We start from the raw sequence: 10003 nt of genomic DNA, 5'->3' as shown, positions 1-10003 counted from the left end.
CAAGCTTCTTTGTTTCTGACTTTCATATTAGTAGTATGACAATAACCAATTGAGCTCATAGACCACAAATGTTTGATGTGTTCATATGCATCATATAATATATTCTTAAAACACAAATGTTTGATATGTTCATATGCATCATAGAATATATTATTAAAACACAAGGATTAAAATTACGGGAGCCATCGTATCAATGAAACAATTTTGAGAGAAACTTCATAGGTTGTAATAGGCAAACCATTGAAGAGAAGTCAATAGGATGATAGGCATGTATGTCACAATGGATAGTTATCTTTTCATTGACTCAAGGGTCCAGTGATCTTAATACTTACTTTCAATAAAATATTATATTTTATATGCAACGTACGTAATCCTACTAGTATATGATCATCTATATTATTTTAAAATCGAGTCAAATTCAGATCGGATCCACCTGTACCCAGACTTGATCCGAATTACTATTGAAATCTAAAATTTGGATATGAATCTAAATTTTAAATTCATACCTAAATCTATATAGATCCAAAATTCAATTTCAAATCCAAACTGGATAAATTCTCACCTTTGAGCTTAAGCAAGGAGCGTGTTACTTATCGGAATAAGTACAGCACGAATTCCTCCGTAACTAAATTTGGAGTCCAAGTTTGAATAACAAAATACCAAAAAAGGAGAAAAAGAAACTGCAATATCATGAGTCCTCAAATTGCACCTGAGGTCATAAAATTTAATGCCAATGGATTTACTTACAACATAGAAGTTCGAGGACCTTGTGGAAGTTAGAAGGAGGGGTGTTCCCAGCCGTTGATCTTCCAGATCCAAGATCTAGGGCTTCCCAGCCGTCCGCTCTCCCTCCCTCTCGCTCCCCGAATTTATTTTGCTCCAATTTTCAAATTGACCCGCCCAAATATTTAACCCATTTGAAACTCAGTCTTCAAGTCCGCCCTATAAAACCCTAGAAACCCGCCTTCTCATGGTTTGGTACTCTTTACTTAGGGCGACTCGACTCAACAAATGAATGCTGCTCCGAATTTCCCCATTAATGGTGTTTTCGATGATTACTTGTGAGTTTTCACTCGGCTCTCTTTATCTTAACCCTTCTTTCTCTCTCCATGTGTTTTTGTTCTCTCTCTAGCTTGCTTTCTGTGCGTGTGAGGTGTATTGGTGCCTAGGGTTTTGGTCTGGATCGCTGATCGCTTGTTGGATGTTTTCTGGGGGGGTTTTGGTTTGGGGATTTTCCTCCTTCTTGTCTGAACATTTTTGGTGGGTTTTACGGTTCTGAGCTGTTTTTTTGTTTTTGTTTTTGTTTTTGCAGTTCAATGGGTTAGGAGACGAGTTCTCAGTGATATGGTGGAGCTCGGAGCTGTGAAATATGCGTGTGTTGTGCTCAGGGCGTCGTTTATTTATTGTTTTGAGCTAACCTCTTGGTTTCAAGGTTTTGATTATCTATTTCAAAAATTGTGATGTGGGCTTTGAAAATTTCAGTGAGGTGAATTGGGATCCTGTTGTCAACGGTTTGGCTATAAGTTTATGATCTTAGGGTTTTGTTAGGAGTCTTGGGTTTTAAAGGTGTTGACTTCGGGATGTTGTTCAGTCTTAAGATTATCAGAGTGCCTCATTTGGCATTTGGTTGTGTGAATGATCTTTCCTGACTGCGTTTAGGGCATTTTAGGGTAGTTACTTAAGGCTTTAGAAGTGTTGCACTTCATATTTGTGTGGTTTTGTTATGCTGGTTTAAAGAATTTGTGTTTGGGGCAATTGTGGGGTTTCATAGTGATTTTGAGGAACTTATTTGCTCTCTCCGTTGAGTCATTTTAAGCATTTTTGTTTAAATTTTGGGGTTGGGAATGGATCCCGATGCTGAAGAAACTAAATCCAATGGGGCTGACCCATTGGATGAAAAAGGAAAAGGAGCAGCGGCTGAAACCACAGAGGCAAATGAAGATGAAGAGAAAAAGAAAGAAATTGACTCTAAAGAACAAGAAGGTGATGCAAACAATGGAGTAAGCAAGGAGGAGACCAAGGAGACTGAGACTAAGGTGGAGAGCAAGGAGACGGAGACTAATGAAGAGAGTAAGGAGGCAGAGAGTATGGAGAATGTGGTCAAGGAGATAGAGAGTGAGGAGAAAGAAAGTAAGGAGACAGAGGGTAAGGAGACAGAGAATAAGGAGAAAGAGGGCCATGAGACACTGGTTATAGAGAAAGAGGGTAAGGAGACAGAGGGTAAGCAGAAAGTGAGTAGGGAAAAGAAAAACAAGGCGAATAAGGGCAAGGATACAGTGAGCAAAGAGAAGAAGAACAAAGAGAAAGAGAGCAAGGAGGGAAAGAATAAAGAGGAGGAGGGCCAGGCAGAAGAGATGAAAGAAGATGAGACATGCGAGAAAGAAGATAAAGATGAGGCGGTTGGTAAGGAGGAGGAACCAAAGGGAACTCCAACAACTAAGAAAAGGGGTAGAAGATCCAGCAAAGCTTCACAGGAAGAGAGCACACAGGAAATCTCAGCAAAGAAGAAGAGGACTAGTGATGTGGCTACACCTGCTACTCGTAGCATTGAGCGTCCCTCAAGGGAAAGGAAATCCATTGAGAGGTTTATTGTGTATAATGAGAAGGAGCCTTCCAAAGAGTTCTCCATTGAAAAGGTAAGCTTTTGGTACACAGGTACTTCTGCAGAATTTTCTTAGCTGCCCTCTATCTCATCTTTCTTGTTGGGCTAGTTTTGTTTTAATGTGGCAAATGTATGACTTTCTTTCTGTTGTGAATTGCAGGGTCATGGCACGCTGCTGAAAGACATACCCAATGGTGATATTCTTTCTGCATTCATTTTTTTTTGGGTTAAATTACTCCATATTGTATTCATTTTTTGATGCAATTTGTCCCTTGCGATATGTATTGTTTCTTAATATTTATCTTTATCCATGAATTAGAAGGAAAGGCAAAGCTGTTTGGGATTCATTTATCATGAATAAGTTATGGGTATATCTCACTTCTTTTTTCATTTTCTACCTAAGCTCCCTTCTTGCAGACTTGCACCTTCATCTCTATTTCTTTTGCAGGCTTGATTGTTATTTTTTTTAATAGTTCTGTCTCTCTGAAGAATTGAATTCCTGTCCACTTAACACATGCAAAGATACACTAGACCCTCTAGTGCCTCTCAAACTTGCTCAATCTGCTTTGCCATGTTTAATTTATATTTTCTTATGCATACATGTAATCTTGTATATCTTTTGCTGCTTGTTCTTCTATCTTTGCACTTCCTCACATGAAACGCATAGTCTTTAAGAAGAATCTTATCATTTTGGGACACACTTAACCTCATTATTGACTAGTTGAAAGAATACATTTACATCAGTAGGGTAAAATATTGTAAAAATAATTTTTCAATGGGTTCACATGTGGTATTGCCATTTGGATTCTGTTTAAAAAGGCTAGAAAACTTTAAATCGGAGGTTCAACGACTGAAAATGTCCTAATTTTTTTCCCAATGTTGCGGTCATGGATCTCTTTTGTTTTTTGAACATTGTTTGAAGTATTTTGGTCTTGGTAACCTACATGTTGAGGCTTGTTTTATGCTTGGAAATGATGGATATTTTTGTAATTTGATAAAGATGGATGTGTTCTTTTGAAAATGAACTGGCAATTTTACGGAGATGAAAGAGGTGGGTATGCTAATTGGTGAAAAGGATGTAATCTAATTGATTTTTTGTGGCTTATCTGCAATACACACATACACATGTGTATGCATATGTGTATGGACATTAGAACATTGGCATGCATGTGGATGTGTGTATGTGCATTTCTGAATATCTCCACTCAAGTTCCTCATCCAGAAAATGATTTGCATGGCTTATTTTTTTATTTGTTATTTTTTTAGTTTTTTACTTTTAAGAAAAACACATAAATTGTTTTAAACTATTTTTTGGACCAAATCATGTTACTCAATTAACCAATTTTCTGGCCAATTGAATTATTCCTTGAAGCATTTTGTGGCTGGGAACAATTTGCAATGTTGGATTCATGACACATGATTAGCTAGCTTCATGACACATTACCATAGGTCAAATTTTTGGGTCTCATTGATCTGCATCTTGATGTAGAGCTAACTTTCTTTGTACTTTGTGTGTAACTGTAGTTGCTTACAAGTTATCAAAGAGGAAATCTGATGATGTTTTAAAGATGCTTCATGTGATTCTTTATGGGCGGAGGGGGAAGGTAACATGACACTTCTTTGAATGCTTTGTGCAATTTACTTGTTCATTTTAATCATGTTTTGAATTTTTTTACTGCATGTTATTCCTTGACATGATTAGTAAAATACTTTGTTGCGTGGTTAGGAATGTCGATATTTGACATAGGTACTAGGGTGCACATTACTCATGCCATGAAACATAGGATTTTGTTACATGACTAAATTTTGAAGAGCTAACCATATGTGACTAGTGTTTACTGATACTTTATTTCATGATGAGCAATGTTTTAGAAAACGCTAGGCGGCGCCTAGGTGGCCCTCGGGGGGGGGGGGGGTGGTGGGGCGTGGGGTGGGGTGGGGGGTGGGGTCCAGGCTGCTCAGCGCCTAGACGGGCGGCCAAAACCTGGGCGGCCCATGAGTTTTTTTACATGGGGCAACATCCCCCTTGATATCGGCAAGATGTTTCTTGAACTGGTTTGTGCCCCCATTTTGTATCCTTTTCGCAAAACTTGCATCTTATGCAATTTTATCCAGAGGATTGGGGTTGTAGCCATATGTCCAACCCAGATCACGACTTTGATTAGATCTCAAAGAAGACATATCAAAATAATACAAGCAATAAAAAACAAATCACTAACTTTGATCGCTCGATCTCCAAACCTCCACCTCTCAAATATTTTTATGGACTCAAAATTTTTTAAAAACCTCTCTAATCGATTTATAAAACATCCAAAACTAAATCTAATGTCACTGAGTGATGCTTAAATTAATTTTTTGTAACTTTGAGAAACTTTTTGATCCTATGGAAATCACAAAAATTAGTTTTTTTTTTTGGTCTTTCTTTATCTAAATTAGGCTCTAACGGGGTTTAGGTTTCAAATGAACCTAAAACTCATGACTTTGTCCCTTTTATGTTAAAAAAAACCATAAAATGCCTTCAACGAGGGGCATTTCCGCCCTTGAGTAGGGTGTAGGCTTTGGGTGGCCGCCCAGGGCTTTGCGCTTGCCTAGGCGGGTTCCTTGGCACCTAGGTGGTTTCCTTGGCGCTTAAGCGGGGGCCTAGGCAGGTGCTTAGGACAACCCGCCTAATTTGGCCGCCTAGGCCTGGGCAATGCCCCCAGGTCTTCTGGGCCGCCTAGTTGTTAGGCGAATCACTTTTTAAAACAATGATGATGAGTGGCAAGAGAAAATCAATTGTCTTAGTTGGTTGAATACGTAGATATTTTCAAGGTTTATATCGGTCTATTTGAAACAAAGAAGGAGATGAAGTTTCTAAAATGATATAGTATTATCAAAGTTCCATAGATGTGTTTATAGTTCATATGGTTCTACTCGACACAAAATGGTCTCTAAAATGATTTAATCAATAGTTACTAGGCGAGAAGAGTCCATGAATATTCGCCTGCACGTGTCAATATTTAAGCAGCATGGTTGCAATGCACAAACAGAATAATCCCCGTGACAATGGCAGAATAGAACTGGGTTATGGAATCAGTTAGGTTTCGACTCTAGTCATGCGTCTTGTTCACTGGTTTGTTCATATTTTGGGCTTAATAGTTAAGCATCTTTAATGCAGTAGTCTTGTTTTAAAGTTGCATTCCCTTCCCTTGCAAATGTACAATTATCAAAATTTCTCATTACTTCAACTATTGATGGTTTCTTTGAGAAGAACTGATATTGATTACTTCAAAACATGTCCTGTCATGCAATCGCATTGTGCAAACTTAAAATTGAAGCTTAAATTTTAAGCTTGCACAATGCTATGGCATGAATGCATAATTTTTTTCTCATTTGATTCTGTTGGTGGTAATCATGACTGTTTTCGACCTGTTTTTGATCATTTGTTTTCCATTTTTTCTCAATTTTAAGAGCTGCCTGGATTTTGTGATCCTGGACAGGTTCTGGAAGAACTCTATTAGCTAAGCTTGTTTGTGGTTGGGAGTGTGATAGGGTTCTCCGGGGATGTGGACCATCTAGGGGCATGTTTTGATGGACATTGGGCACAACTAGTTGTGATAGCTTTGTAGGTTTTTCTAATTGATTTGAAACTGGATATACATTGCTGCATTTCTCTTCTCCAATCTATGTCTACGTAATATCTTTTGGTTTTAGCTTTGTAGGTTTTTCTAATTGATTTGAAACTGGATATACATTGCTGCATTTCTCTTCTCCAATCTATGTCTACGTAATATCTTTTGGTTTTTAGTTGGCTTGTTGCCAATTTGAAGTTTTATATCAATTGCTTGAGTGATTGATGGAAGTGGGAGGGAAGGAGAGGGGAGTTTCAAATTAGAGTCTCCAACTGGTCTGGGATACCACATGGATATCATAAGTTTTGTTGCATCAATAGTTTACCTCCACATTGGAGGGGACTTGTGTTAGGATTCTGTATAGAGCCCATCAAAACTGCAAGTGCAATTTAATAAAGGCCTTTATAATTTCATCTTCTTGCTGAAATATCCCCTTAATATGCATAGATTTTGATTTTTGCGTAAATGATAATTCTTACTTATAATTTGTATAATTACCCAAAGTTCAAAATGACCTCTATATCAGTTATAATGGCCCCTATATAGGAAATGCCCCTAGCTTTGATGTTATATAAAAGTAAGAACGCTGGGGTTGAAAAATTATCTGCAGATAAAATAATGGGCTATTTCCTTTATATGGCTGTTATATAATCCCATAATAGTCTGTATAACAAGTTTGATTTAAATAAATAAAAATAATAAAAAAGCAGTTATGTGTATAATAATAGTGATAACTGCTGTTCTTTTCTCTTAGAATCGCCATTCTAGCAAAAAACCTAATATATTTCAGCATTTTGTTCGTGACCCCTTTTAAAAGAAAAACATTTTGAGTGTTACGTTGTATGTTCATTCCCTCTTTTTTTGGTTGAATCCCTGCTTTTTCCACTAGATACCCTTTTTTGTATTTTTTTTTTGTTTTGTTTTGTTTTTTTTTTTTTTTTTTCATTTTCTACCCGTTTTCCTAAACTTGGCATGCCTTCTTGGGCTCCCTGTTCTTGTGGGGTTGCCCAGGTGGCACCTTGGCTGGTTCCTAGTGCTTAAGCCTATGTGCCTACACAGTTTGTCCCTTACTTGAAGGTGGGGCATTTCCCTTGCTTGAAGGTGGTAAATGCCCTTCGGGCAAGGGATATTGAGTCATTTTGCCCTTCTTAATGGGGACAAAGAAATTGGGAGGCTTTTTTTTTTTAATATCTTTGTGGGGGTGGGGTGTGGGCATCTGCACAAAAAGGAAAAAAGAAGAGCTTGTTTGGTGGCTTGTCTTCCCAAAAAGAATTACAAAAATAGAGGATTTTTTAAATATTTCTGAAATTGAAACATTGAGAATTAATGATTGGGCATAAGTGATATATGTATATGTGTATTTAAATGATACATGTATGTGCTTTTGGAGTGTAGGTATATCTATATATGTATGTTTGGGAGATTCGGCATCTTGAAGCCCGGCTGCCCGCCTAATGCCTTACGACCCTTCACTGCCTTGGTGCCACCTGGTGTTTCTGCAATCTTGATTTTGAATACCCATGTCAAGTAGGGGTTGCTATTGATAGTAAGCATCATTTGTTAGTTGCATATCAAATTGGAAAAGTAAGATGCTAATAATTTTAATCGTATAGAAGGCAATATTTTGAAATAATGGATATAGTTGGTTTATTGTACCGAGATGTAATTGGTGGGATGTTATTCTTCATTATATTTTAAAAAAGATGATACCTTTAATGGCATTTCAAGAAACAATGAGATATATTTAGGATAGAAAAGTGTTCCCTTCATAGAGTTTGAACACCCAATTTATTGGACTTTATATGGGTAATGATTCTGTCAGCCTGTACAAAATAAACTCATCAATCTGAGCTGACTTGGTGGCTAGCGTGGCAACTCGATATTTGATCTTTGTTTTTATTTTGGTTTTTTAATAAATCCGATGGGCCTCATTTTTTTGGGGTACATGAAAGTAAAATAAATATGCCAAAAAAATGGACCGAAACTGTCACTTGGTCACCCATGCAGTGTTCATCAATAAGTATGTGGTTATGCTGGTCGTTTTTTTACATATTATTTTTTATTTTATTTTGGTACAGTTGTGGTGTAATTTTAAACAGTTTGGTTATTTCACTGTAGCCTCCTTTTTAGACTTGCATTCCATAACCATCACTACATTGTGATGGGCTTTGACTATATCCATTATGGTGATGAGTTTTTGAAATTTGATTCATCTTCATATTTGTATTTTGTTTTGTAAAATGTTCTTCTAATAATAATATTTATATACTAATAAATACTGATGTATAATAATTTATTCTTGAAATTATGCATTTTAATTTTTTTTGGGCTTATATTAGAAAATTTTGTATATTACTTTAGAGAAGATTTATTTCATTGGAGTAGATTGTTTAGTATTTAGTTTTTTAGAAAATTTAAATACATTCAATATTCCCTTACCATGATTTTTTTTTAAACAAATGATTCTAATAGCTATATGGATATGATAAAATGTTTGATATCTTATAAAATAAAGACTAATTGATGAGGGATATTTTTTGTAAAAAAAAAAAGCGAAAATTGGAAGGGTACTTCGGCAATAGTGTCCTTGCTCCTTTGATAACTGTTGAGGCTTCTATTGTGGTAGGATTGTGAGGGGTTTCTGCTGAAGCAAAGTAACGTATGGTTTTATTTGTTGTATTTCTAGCACATCGATGGGCTGCTTTTAATGTTTTGCACATACCCACATATCTGTGTTCTTGTTCCATTTGTATTTGTGTTCTGATGATCTTCTTGTTCTCTAATGATTTCTTGCCGGCACATTTACATTTCCTTCTGCAGAGTCATCAAGTGAAAAGTAATATCTCTCAGTTCTCTGGTTTTGTGTGGGCCGAAAATGAGGTATGTTATTCTAAACAGATACATAATGGGTGTGGTTCAATCTCCTCTGAACTCTTGGAAACATAACAATGAGTGCAATTTGAATTGCTTTTATGCAGTTTGCAAAGGTTTTGCTTTTATTTTTTTGTGTGGAGCTTCGTGATTTTTGTACTCTTTGGGTGGATACATTATAAAATGCATTTGATAAAGGAAAAAGTTTATATAAAGGTGAGGCTCTAAACAATCAAATTAAGGCTCACTTCAAAAAATTCACTAGAAAAGGTTGTTCAGATGCTAAAAAACCCTTAATTTGATCATCTTGATCTCAAGATGTATGTACATCAGAAAATATGGATTTTAAATCTTGGAAGTAGTGCATTTTGTAATATATCATGTAGGCCATCAATTTTCAAGATTTTCAAGTGTTCATAGATTTGCTTGGTCTACACTATTTTTTAATCTTTAAATTTTGACCATTAGAGATAAAAATGAATTTTCAGGCCATCAAAAAGATTTCTGATACTGAAATAAAATATTTTGACACTATTTAAGGTTGCGCCTTAAATGGTACTATGTCATTCCATTCATGTATCACACTGTTGTGTCTTCATTTTTTGGTCTCCTTAGGTGAACTTGGTTTATGTGTTTCAAGTTATTGTTCTCATGTAAATGAAAACTTTATTCGGTCTGTAATCAAGGCATGTTTTCTTTCTTTATGATTCTGGAAATATATGGGCTTAAATATATATCTACTACTTAACATCTCCCTCTCACATTTAGTAAAAACAAAAAAAGAAAAGGGAAAAATACACATCCACCAGTTAAATTAGGTTTGGACTTTCTGTCTGCTCTATGAAGATTGTTGTTATGTTGCTGTATGCCATCCATGGCTTGCATACCCAGCGAGACATTTGGGAAATTGTCAATTCAA

The 10003-nt window shown here is 36.2% G+C and overlaps 1 protein-coding gene across 2 annotated transcripts in view; it reads left to right on the top strand.

Moving 5' to 3' along the window:
* The first annotated feature begins 965 nt into the window (after positions 1-965).
* Positions 966-10003, top strand: part of LOC18446095 (DEK domain-containing chromatin associated protein) — a 28315-nt gene continuing 19277 nt past the window's right edge. For both annotated transcript variants that reach the window (XR_016042668.1, XM_011629496.3), the window contains exons 1-5: positions 966-1061; positions 1313-2636; positions 2763-2796; positions 4127-4206; positions 9034-9093. Coding sequence is in view for 1 of the 2 variants with exons in the window: in XM_011629496.3 (XP_011627798.2) it covers positions 1845-2636; positions 2763-2796; positions 4127-4206; positions 9034-9093 (966 nt within the window). In the remaining variant the exon portion in view is untranslated. The remainder of the gene's footprint in view (positions 1062-1312; positions 2637-2762; positions 2797-4126; positions 4207-9033; positions 9094-10003) is intronic.

The sequence above is a fragment of the Amborella trichopoda genome, chromosome 10 (genome assembly GCF_054954075.1).
Source record: "Amborella trichopoda isolate Santa Cruz 75 chromosome 10, AtrichopodaSantaCruz75HAP2 v2.0, whole genome shotgun sequence".
Taxonomy (NCBI): Eukaryota; Viridiplantae; Streptophyta; class Magnoliopsida; order Amborellales; family Amborellaceae; genus Amborella; species Amborella trichopoda.
The sequence above is the reverse complement of the archived record's forward strand: the minus strand, read 5'-3'. Positions and strand labels throughout refer to the sequence as shown.